At 31.1% G+C, this 12,550-nt stretch overlaps 2 protein-coding genes across 2 annotated transcripts in view; one reads left to right on the top strand and one right to left on the bottom strand.

The window, feature by feature from the left end:
• Nucleotides 1-1,316: 1,316 nt before the first annotated feature.
• LOC107454849 (probable E3 ubiquitin-protein ligase HECTD2) overlaps nt 1,317-12,550 on the top strand; it is a 68,886-nt gene continuing 57,652 nt past the window's right edge. Inside the window, exons 1-2 of the mRNA XM_071188423.1 lie at nt 1,317-1,601; nt 8,609-8,674. Of these exons, the coding sequence (XP_071044524.1) occupies nt 1,347-1,601; nt 8,609-8,674 (321 nt within the window). The 5' untranslated portion in view covers nt 1,317-1,346. The remainder of the gene's footprint in view (nt 1,602-8,608; nt 8,675-12,550) is intronic.
• On the bottom strand, nt 5,172-7,947 carry LOC139427290 (zinc finger BED domain-containing protein 5-like). Its single transcript, XM_071188422.1, has one exon. It carries the CDS (start codon nt 7,194-7,196, stop codon nt 5,331-5,333), a length of 1,866 nt encoding a protein of 621 aa, XP_071044523.1. The 5' UTR covers nt 7,197-7,947; the 3' UTR covers nt 5,172-5,330.

Genomic DNA, 12,550 nt, shown 5'->3' with positions numbered 1-12,550 from the left:
CATATCCCAGACATGCTCGATGGGAGAGAGATCTGGTGATCTGGCAGGCCAAGGAAGAGTTTGACAAGCTTGCAGACAGTTCATAGCAACACGTGCCGTATGTGGTCTGGCATTGTCCTGCTGAAAAACCAGCCCAGGGCGCTGCAAAAGGAACGGTAGCAAAACAGGTCTTAGGATGTCGTCGACGTACCGCTGTGCAGTAAGTGTACCTCTAATGACGACCAAAGGGGTCCGGCTGTCAAAGGAAATGGCACCCCAGACCATAATGCCTTGTTGAGGGCCGGTGTGGCGTGCAATAGTGAAGGCAGGATACCCCCTCTGCCCTGTGCGTCTCCAAACACGTCTTCGATGATCGTCAGGGCACAGTTGGAAGCGGGATTTGTCGCTAAAGACTGTACCTCCCCAGTCGGCATCATTCCAGCCTGATCGAGCGTCGATTTTGCGCGTCTTAGTGCGTTCTTGGAGCGTCCATTTTTTTGTTATAGAGTGTATAATACCTGATATAATAAATATTCTCTATTTATGTAATTTTTCGTCCAATTTATCCAATCGTCGAATTTATGTTATATATCGTCTTAATGAGCAAATTGATCCACTAACGTAAGTAAGTTCAAACCGGTTTCAGTCGCGTATAGTATCACCTGATAAGTAAGATTTCCCATAGAATCTTATAGTACGTCTAATAATTTGTATATATAATTCTGATAAAGATACGATAACCCTTTTTATTATTTTATTAGGATATCTTAAAAATAAAGTTTTCATTGTAAGATGTCGAACTATTATATAGTAATTAAAAACACATTATAAGATGCATCTTAATTGAGAGATGCACCACCCCTGATATAAAAACTGATACCCGAGAAAATACTCCTTGCCCTTAAGGAAATGATACTGGATGAACGTGTGATGTTGAGCGTATGAATCAAAACAGATTAAAAGGAAATTAGTTCAGTTAATAAATAGTGTTCTAGTAATACGAGATATTTGTTATTCTAATCAAAAATCTATCTCGTTTTCCATCCTTGTTAGACTATGTTGTAAAAGTAAAAAATATGTCATCCGTTTTAATTGAAGCAAATATCCAATTAATTTAAAGATCCCCTCCCTTATGTACCCAGATTCCATCACAGAATGTAAATTCGAACTTCACGCTCAAGTAAAGATAGGGCTTTTAATTTTTGATGACACCTGCCCCATCATCCGAATCCAGGATCTAGTTATTGCTCGAAAGGGGGTTTGTTTTTATATAGTTTCTAAGCAACGGATTGTATTGCTGGACGAAGGTCGCCTCACGCAAAACTCCGTAACCGATCAATGACATATGACGCCCTGTCCGTCACCTAATGTCCAACTTTATTCGAGTGACCACTGGAGGACCTGGATGGTCACTCGCGATGGACGTAACGGAAGAAAATCGGACGTCCAACACGTCCATCACATGCCCATCATGCCGGATCAGCATCGTTCCTTCAAGGGCAAGGACCATGTGTCCCTTCTGTGGAAGTTTTTATAACAGGGCTGCTAATAATGATGTATCTCTTAGAAGACGAAGTACTGATGATCCAATTCGTCTCCCACAATTAGTGGATAGTGTAACAGTAAGTTTTAATTTCTTTATTGCATGCCGGGTTTAAACAAACTGATTTATGGAATTTAAACTTACTGATTTATGAAATTTAAATTTACTGATTTACGGTATTTAAATTTACTGATTTATGGGATTTAAACTTACAGATTTATGGTAGTTAAATTTACTGATTTATGGAATTTAAACTTACTGATTTATGGTATTTAAATTTACTGATTTAGAGAATTCAAACTTACTGATTTATAGAATTTAAACTTACTGATTCATGGAATTTGAACTGATTGATTCATGAAATTTGAGCTTACTGATTTATGAAACTTAAACTTACTGATTTAGGGTATTTAAATTTACTGATTTATGGAATTTAAATTTACTGATTTAAGAAATTTAAACTTACTGATTTGCAGAATTTAAACTTACTGATTTATGACATTTAAACCTATTGCTTTATGAAAAAACCTTCACTGTTATTTTTGGTGCAATATTTTAAATGTTATTATCACTTTATTTTTTTATTTATTTATTTATTATGTAAATTGCACTACTGGGAACACAGCAAATGTGACAGACAATTTCTTGAAACTAATTCCTACTATAAGTTTTTTATTTTCTTATGCCAAACTAGTATGATCTGATATTTTGCATAAATCCTTACCTTATTTCTGATGTCACTTTTTTGTTAAAGCGAGCACTGTTATATAACTTTTAATTTCTTGTATATTGTGCAAATTGAAAATTACTGAAACATTCAATCAAATGAAATACTAGTGTAACAATACAACTAGAGTAAAAGTAACAATTGTTTTCCATGTCACATTTCTTTAAATTAAAATTATTTGTTTACCCTTATTTTTATCATTAATTGCGCAGCTATATTACTTATATTACACCGTACAGATATGACAGTCATTGTTTGTGTATAAAATTTGTATTGAACAACTTGAAATAATATTTTCATTGCTGTTTTTTTCGTTTGTTAGTGAAGAATTAAATTATTTATTTTCTTTAATTGTAAGAATTACTAATTCATTAAATAAATGACATTGTATCTATCACTATAATAAATAGATAAGATAATATTTTTTGCATGCTAATTTTTTTACTAGAAATGCAATTAACATTTCTTCAATTTTAAAACAATAACACAATAAATAATAACTGATCCAATCAAAGAATTACAAATCGGGATTTGGAGTTGTAGACGATTGGCGTTGTGTGTTCATTCCTAATTTTGTTAGTAACTAATAGTATGCTTTATTTTATACTCAAACTCGACAGATCTTGATTAGTTAAATGTTTTTTTTTTCATAATTTAAATGCAGCAGCTCATCTAATAAAGCAAATACAAAGAGAAAATTTGTAGGAATGTTCAGCTTCTATTCTATTTAATAACTTTATTGTGATGTTGATTATATAGATGAGAGATAACTTAGTTAAAATCTTTACCAAAATAATTAAAAAATTAATTTGACTAAATCAAGGGAAAAAAAAGGAAAAGAGCAAGTTTTTAAATTGTTTTTTTAATTTTTTTAATTCTGATTTTTAGTTATTTTCTACGCCATTTGGTAACTATCCGCATAATTTTAAAACACTATAACTTAAAATCCGCATAATTTTTTACCGCATCCTTATCGCATAATTTTAAAGACATTTCCGCATAATTTATATATCATGAAAAATTAAAAAAAAAGTTAAAGGGAATGAAAAACGCTGAAATGTAAATTTCAAAAAAGAAAAATTTATTTTTTGTGCAAACAAAATTGTATAAAAATATTTTTTTTAACTTCAAGAATAATTTAAATTTTAGACTAGTAGGATGGCCAAACGAACGAAAGAACTGCCAGAATTTTTTTCTTAAATTTATGAAAGAGATGCGGAATTAGTTGTTTTCATGTAAAAAAAGATTAATATAAGTCATTTGTATTTTTTAAAATTTAAATTGCGGTTGTAGAAATTTTTACATCGAGTATTCCTGATTTCAATTTAATTTGCATAAAATATATCGTTCCATAAAGAAATGACAATAAACATTATGAATAGCAATAAATTCCGATTCATTAAAACACAATTCATACGTAGATTATTTAAACGAGGCACAAACGGAGTTTTATTATAATTAATTAATCAGACAACTAATTATGCTATTCTTTAGACTTCCTCTTATGTATTCAATTTTTATTAAATTTTAAATATTAAAATTTTGAAATTTTTTTTCGTATTTTATTGAATAAAATATATTTTTCAGTTTTCTTCAAACTAGTTTTGTTTTTGATTTTATGTTAGCAATGAATATAATGGAGGCTTTATAACTGAAAGTCGACATTGACACTGTTAGCAGTTGTCGCTTAATTTCACAATTATATCATGAGCATGGCATCAAAACCATTTATTCGGTTAATTTTACTTTTCAGTTTTATATTCCTTACTAAATGCATGGTAATAAGAGCTATAATTTCGAAAACCAGAAATTCCGGTAAACCGTTACCATATGAATGGCAAAATTACCAAATGAATGGTTTTAATACCCTATAATTTGGTTTCATCAACCAGAATTATCGTTATTTCACCAGAAGTGGCATTACCATACACTATTGTAATTTTTCCGGAATTCTTTTCTCCGTGCGGAGTGGATCATTACACCATCATACACTATATTACTACCGTAGCTCAAATTTTTCCTTAAAACAGAAACAATATTACACAGTAAAAAAATTTTATGAGCTACACTGTAAAAAATTTATCAGGCAAGAGTACTGGTGCCTTGAGTACAGCAGCAATGAAACCCCTTTTACCGTAAAATCCATTCTCACCATAAAATTAAAAGTTATAGGGTTATACGCTTTTATTTTTCATACAGGATTTTTTGTAGTATTTTAAAATGATCACTCTTAAGTTATCTGTCTAGTGCAAACATGAATTGCGCAAAATTTTCGAAATTGAGTTTATTATAAATTTAAAATCCTTGCACTCTTAGTTTTCTAAATATACTTTTGTTTGTACTCTAATTATTTACCAAGTTATAGCTGTTTTTGTGCAAGATGATAACAGTGGATGGATTTTTAATTCAAGTCTTTAAATGTGTTTATCTCAAAATCAGAATTTTGCACATTTTACGCTACCCTGAACATGATATCTCATGTTGCTTTTAAAATAATTGTCTAATTTTTTTCATGAGAGTTTATGATTATAGCACACATGTTTTGAACCACAGACTAAGAGAAAAAAGTTCCTTTTTGTATGTTTTTTTCGCAAAGACAAGTGCGGAAATTTTTAAAAATTTGCTTTTTTAACTACATTGATCCCTAACTGAGTGGTATATGCACTTGCTTTTAAGATAATAGTTTAAAGCAGGGCTTCTTAAACTTTTTTATATAGCGACCCCCTTCAAGCTTAGGAAATTTTAAACGACCCCCTCCTCCATATAATGAAATATATATTAACCGTAGATGTAGATGTAATATCGCACTATTTTACAATGTAAATAAAATAAGGATTAAAGAATACGTACCCATTCATTTCACATATATATAATTGGAAACGTTGACGGGATATCGGTCGTAATAAAACACAATAAATAGAATGACATAAAACTATATATATATTTATTCAATAGAAAAAATAAACTTTTGTAACAATTTTTTTATAAGAAAACATAAAACTATATCTATATATTCAATAGAAAAAATAAACTTTTGTAACAATTTTTTTAATAAAAACATATTATTAACATCAAACAATATTAATGTGACGGATGTGATTGTTTATTTTTACACAAATAATTAAATCTAGGCTCAATTTGAGTTAGTGCAGATCGTAATAAATTTTCAACGTTTATTAAAGTTGAACGGTATTTTGATTTTATGTAAGTTAATGTGGAAAAGGCTGATTCACATAAATATGTTGTACAAAATGGCAGTAATTTGTTCATTGCCATTTCCGATAGTAGGGGATATTCTGATTTGATTTCTATCCAAAATTCATGCACAGGCACTTGAGAAAATCTAAGTCGCAAGGTAGTATCACTTGTTAATTCGGCAAATTCTTCTTGTGCTTTTAAGTTTAAAAAATTAATTTCTTCCATTTCAATTGAAAATGGATTGCAAATCCATTGTTGTGTATCGATATCATTGGGAAAATACCTATGCATGTAAACTTCCATATCCTTCAAATGATTAACTATAATTTTTGTTATAGGAGTATCTTTTTTTGAAATATTGTTACTAATTATATACTCGTCAGTAAATGGAAACATTTCGAGCGATCCACTTTCCACTCTGTTCTTCCATATAAGAATTTTTTTAACAAAGGCCTCAAGTTTATTTTTTAACATAAACATATTAACGCAGACTCCCTGCATTGATAAATTCATATCATTGATTTTATCAAAAATATCTGCCAAATAGCATAGCTTGAGAAGCCATAAATTATCTTGAAAATAATCGGCCAAATTAGAATTTTGCTCTGTTAGAAATATAAGAACTTCATCTTTTAAAGTTAATAATCGTTTCAAACTTCGACCTCTTGATAGCCACCTAACTTCAGCATGTAGCAATAAACTTGTATAATCCGAATCCATATCAATGCACAAATTTTTAAACAATCGACTATTAAGTGCTCGACTTTTAATAAAGTTAATGATTTTGACTGCATCAAAAAACACAGTGTTTAATTCTGGTGCAATTTTTTTAACAACAAGTGCCTCTCGGTGAATCATACAATGTGTAAATGTAATATGATCATTTCCAGCTTTAACAAATGCTGTAAAACCAAGATCTTGTCCGGTCATTGCTGCAGCACCGTCCGTGCACACACCAACACAATTTTTCCAATTTAATCCTTCTTTTTCAAAAAACTCATTTACTTTTTTATATATATCTTTTCCACGAGTATGACCTTCCAGAGGACGACAAAACAGTATATCTTCATGAATGCTTCCCTCATAAATATATCTTACAAAAAGTAACAACTGTGCCATTTTTGAAATGTCTGTCGACTCGTCCAGTTGTATTGCAAACTTTGAGCTGTCTTTAAGCCTCATAAGAAGCTGTTGAAATTGATCATTGCTAATGTCTGAAATTCTTTTGGACACAGTGTCATTTGATAATGGAATTTTACTAATTTCAGCAGCATACTGTTTTCCATGAACAATTTCAGACATTCTTATAGCTGCAGGTAGTAAAAGTTGCTCTCCAATAGTAAAAGGCTTTTTCGTTTTTGCTATCAAATACGAAACTTCATACGATGCCAATAGATATTTATCATTCAAAGTAACATACTTCTCCAAAGTGTTCTTTTCTTTATTTGATGTTTGCAAAAGACGCTCAAAATATTCTATTGGCTTTTTTGATAACGTTGCATGTTTAGTATTCAAATGTCGTTGCAGTTTTGACGGTTTCATGCTTTCTGCAGCCAAAACTTCTTTGCAAATTAAGCACACTGGTTGTTCTTCATTGTTGTGAGAAGAGCATGTGAAGCCATACTGCAAATATGATTCGTCATATTTTCTTTTTTTTGTTTTGCTAGAAGTCGGATTTGAAGCACTGCAACTTGGTTGTGACGGCGTGGCAGACTTATTAGTTGGAATTTTAATTAGCCATTTATCCATGATGGTTAAATAATAATAAATAATTAAACAAAATGTAGTTGAACTTTAACGTAATAATTAAAAACACCAACTGAAAATTACACAGTAAATACACACATGTCACTACGAAGACAAAGCTGAGTCCAAACTGAAGTACAAACAGAAAAATAACTACACTCGAATCTTTACCAGTGCAATGACAACAAATTACGATCAGATCAACCCCGACGCATGGCGTGTTCAAAGTGTGCAGCGCACAAAGGCACCGTATCACAAAGACGCCGAAAAAGAAGCTTTCATTTAATTTTTTTTATTATTCTTTTATAAAAATAATATGCCGATTCGCCTAGCCTAGCTTGATTATGCTTCCGTATTGTATGTGTAAGCTGTAAGGCGACGCGGCGTCTGGGTACTTATAATCACTAAGTTATCTTGCAAACACTGACGCCGGCGGCCAGACATCAATGTCGAACGTTCAGTTGAAAATCGAGGAGCGCGTTGTATTTATTATTTTAAATGCTACTTCCATATTTTCATTTATAGGCCCTACATAACAGTTTTGCATTGCCACTTTTTTCAAAAAATAGTTATAATAAAACTACAATAGTATTTTGTATGATTTTTATTTGTATTTATATTTGTACGTAGTGTGTATACTAATTTTAAAATTTTATTTATAATGATTGAAAAGTATCAGATCTTTGCGACCCCCTTTCAGTAGTCTCGCGACCCCCCTGGGGGTCGCGACCCACAGTTTAAGAAGCCCTGGTTTAAAGCATAGTTGATAGTCTTTTAAATAAAATTCTTAAACCATTTTTTGTTTTAGCTATCGAAATTTTTTTACAGTGCTTAGTGTATGTAAAAAAATGCCTATTTTTACCTAAAAATGCAAAAACCTAATTTACCACTTAAAATAATAATATTTCTTTTTATAGTTTTAGAAGTTTTTACACGTAATTAAGCAAATAAACCAGTTTTTTTTTTAAAATTTCATATTAATATTTTTAAAAAAAAGTTCTCGAAAGTAGTCGGATACCTTAATCAAAGTTCTTGAAGTAGCATTACTTTTTAACAGCTCTGTTGTTGTGTATATCCAATAGGAAGTTAAAGCGTTTCTTATCTTAATAGAGTTTAGTAGAAAGAAACTTATCTTAATAGAGTTTAGAGGAAAGAAACTTTTCTTAATAGATTTTAATAGAAAGAAACTTATCTTATTAGAGTTTAGTAGAAATAAACTTATCTTAATAAATTTTAATAGAAAGAAACTTATCTTAATAGAGTTTAGTAGATAGAGACTTATCTTAATAGAGTTTCACTAAGCGCAACTAGTTTTTAAATTGTTATTGTATAAAATATTCTTGTTTTAAAGTATGATTTTATCACTGCACCCAAAGTTTATTGTTCTTTACGTAAAGTGTAATCTTCATTTTTAGGCAGCATCTGCATCAAGATCACAAACTCAGTTTTATTTAAGGGGAAGTGTTAGATCGCCGAATGAGGTATGAATTTTGTCAGATTGTAGAACAGATTAAAAGATTTTAATTAATAGATAGTATGAATGATAAAAAATTAAATCCCTTTAGAATAGCTGCCCTTCCTTTAGAATGAAAAATTATAGAACTAGATTTACTAGCCAATGCTTTTTTATCTTTTATTATAACAACTATTCGCGTTTTTCCTCTGCATCAAATATTACTAACTTAACTATGAACTAATAATATATATAGGCTCTTACAAGTTTTTTTAATATTAATACAAAGATTTAAATTTATCTCCTATTAATTTAAAACGAAACCCTTGAATCGTCTCATATGTGCTTCATTCACTGATTTCCAGATAGAATTTGAAAAATTTATTCTAAATAAACAAAACTCAGTGGAGCGACAGCTTATAGAGGGCCAAGGCCTACTGTGCCCATCTCAGTTTTCTTGACCTTTGGGCTCTAGGGTGCAAGAGCAAGTGTTCCTGTTGGGTGATCAGCCGAACGCGGAACCCCAGTGTTTAGTTCCCAAGCACGCTTGGTACTTACTTTATCGACCCACTGAAAGGATGGAAGTCTGAGTCAACCTTGATCCGTCCGAAGATCGAACCAAGGACCTGTGGCACGAAAGCGCAGAGCGCTACCGCTCAGCCACCTGGCCTCATTTGTTCTAAATACTAGTCATAGAAGTTTTCTCTCAGAATGTCTGATCTCAACTATAAGAGCCACTCTGAGCCTTGATGGCTCAGGGTATAGAGCGTTCGCCTGGCAATGAGGTGCACCGGGTTCGAATCCCAGTCCCCTTGCCGTAAGGCTAACCGTGGAAGGTTCCCGTGGTCTTCCTCTCTATGTAACGCAATACGGGGTAGCTCCATCAAAAAGTCCTTCACGAAGGCAAATTTCTCCCAATATTCGATCCAGGAGTTCCCTTGTCTTCTGGATTGGATTCAAAATTACAAGGCTATGGAGTTGAACTTCAGTAGTCGTAAACCCATTAAATTGGGCCGACTGTTCAACGACGGTTGTAATTATAATTATAATTATAATATAAGAGCCACTCAAAGAACCTCTTTTATATATTGCGTGATGACGTAATTAGAGAGTTTTTGCAACTCAAATAATTCTTGCCATAAAAAATAGAACACACCGAATTCTTCTATAACTGATTTTCCAATTTATGATCTGTCGTTTTTTTGCATTTGAATTTTTCAAATAGTAAATGAATGTTTGTAAACATTTATGAAGCAATTTCTATCAATCAACCTAATTGAAGTGAAACTTCAAGTTAGTTTGAATTGTTGTCTCAATGGTAAACATTTTTAGCACATTTGATACTGAATCACGCGATATCACTTGACAAAACATCACTTGACGATATCACATCACTTCATCCTCACAGTTAGCGTCAATAAAACAAATCAAGTGGCAACACGAGTCATATTATCATCAAACTATTTTTGAAGAAAATAGGTCTTTTCAAGACAATAATATATTGTTTAGTAAAATAAACTTATTATGAAATGTAAAAATTATAATGATTGCTAAAATAAGAAAATTTAACTTTTAATTTATATTTATAGATTGCCACTTTTCAATTATTGATAAAGTATAACAACCTGCTCTCGGCTGGTAATGAACGCATTAAATAAACAGTTAAAAAATTTAGCCGAAATCCAGCGAGAAAAATGTATTATTTTTAGAAAACATGTTTACACAATCCAAAGAAGAAAGTACAAAACATACTTACTAATTGTAGTGCAAAATGTACTTAACGAATAAAAATGGTGGTTGAAAACGTTTGCACCTGATATAAACTTAACAATATTGACTAAACTGTTTTTTTAAGCTTATCAGTGAAATTTCAAAACATTTTGACAAAAAAAAAAAAAAAAAAAAAAAAANTTTTTAAAAAAAAAAAAAAAAAAAAAAAAAGGCTAGGAAATAAATAAGCTGAGAAAACGTCAAAATTTTGTCAATAAATAAGATGTCCTTTTTTTCACCATATCGCTGGTTCAAAACTAAAACGACACATCTGCAAACGTATTATGCCTGCAGATGTGTCGCTTTAGTTTTGAAGCAGCGATATGTCATTTAATAGACACTGACAAAGTAAGAAGTTATAAAGTAAAATCTTGCAGTAAATTGTAGTGAATTAAATATTTCAAAATTTAGATTTTAAAATACAGGGTCTTTATAATTAAAGTTCCACTTTGAAATGGCTATAAAAATAAAACTACCCGACCAAATGTCATCGAACTTGGTAAATGCCTATAAGAGGTCATGGGAGTTTAGTTCCCGCCAAAAAAAAAAATAAAGTTCAAAAATTCACCACTAGCGGAAAATGGCGCTGTATGCAATAGTGTTAAACAAATGTGAAATATGCAAATTTGTTTTACACTTCTTTTATCGTAAATTTGCCTTAAACCTTGCGGTGTCATTGGACCTCGGCGTTTTCCTCTTACAGTACGGAACCTTTGTAAAGCCCTCCGTTCATTGCTGTCCCATTCATAGTAACATTTCACGAGCAACAGTCTTGCATGGTAACAGACATTGTCGACTCAGAACACTGACAGCTCAGACAAGGCGCCTCACTTTTATAACTGCAAAGTCACATGACGTTCACATTTGTTTAACACTGCATATAGCGCCATTCTCCGCTGGTGGTGAATTTTTGAACTTTTTTTTTTCGTTTTTTTTTCTTCTTTTTTTTGTTGCGGGAACTAAAATCCCATGACCTCTTATAGACATTTACCAAGTTTGATGACATTTGGTCGGGTAGTTTTATTTTTATAGCCATTTCAAAGTGGAACTTTAATTATAAAGACCCTGTATTTAATTCATATCAATGTAGTTTTTAATAGCAAAATAATCCTTTTGTGAAGGAAATCAAAATCACCTATATTTGACGGAAAGTACGAATTATCTTAACGAAAAAGAATTCAGAAACGTTAAAAAAAGAATTCAAAAAGAGTTTAAAATATTAAAAAAGTTTATAGAAAATTGCAAAAAAAATTTTTTTACATACAAATGTGTTGTATTTGATTTGGTTTCAATTTAGGCCTGAACTTTTGCAATCAACTGATACATTCAGAAAAAGATATGCTAAAAACTACCAGAATATGGTTGAATAAATTTACCGTGTTTCTGGCTCTATGAGAGCGCAAAAAAAACTATGTAGTTTTGACAGAAGTGATTTTAGTTACGATTTTGATAAAACTAGCATTAAGTTATGATTTTTTTTTAATGTCGGATAAAATTTGGTAAATGCTGTAAAATTTAATAATTTTATCACGATAATCATTTTATCATGCTAATCATAGCATGGCATAAAAACCATTTATTAGTTTAATTTACTTTTCAGTTATGTGTTTTTAGTAAATATGTGGTAATAAGAATTATAATTATGAAAACCCGAATTTTCGTTGAACTATTGCCATATGAACAGAAAAATTACCAAATGAATTATTTAATTCAGGGCTCGAAAAAACTCAGAAATTTTACCCGTCCCCTAGGACGGCTTGTCCAACAATGTACCCGTCCTCCTTTGAAACTAACCCGTCGCTTTTAAATGAATAAAAATATTATTTTCTCTTACTTATTACAAACATTTATATAAATTACACAATGAATTAGTAGCTACTAGGATTACATTATACAGTAATAAAAGAAATACTAGGTTACTAATCGTAAAACCTAGTGTTTCTTTTATGAAATAATTTCTTTCTTTTATGAAATAATTTTGAATGACAAAGTTCAAGTTATCTGGAATGTCAATTTATCCGAGGGTACTGCGTTTTTTAAATGAATCAAATATGACGTTTGCCAGTTCCACAATCAAGCCTATGATTTACAGAGGTTTCTGCACAGAAATCTGAAAGGGGTTTTCCATTTAGGT

This window comes from Parasteatoda tepidariorum, chromosome X2, assembly GCF_043381705.1.
Source record: "Parasteatoda tepidariorum isolate YZ-2023 chromosome X2, CAS_Ptep_4.0, whole genome shotgun sequence".
NCBI classification, from domain to species: domain Eukaryota; kingdom Metazoa; phylum Arthropoda; class Arachnida; order Araneae; family Theridiidae; genus Parasteatoda; species Parasteatoda tepidariorum.
Note: the sequence above shows the minus strand (reverse complement) of the source record. Positions and strands in the feature narration are given on the sequence as shown.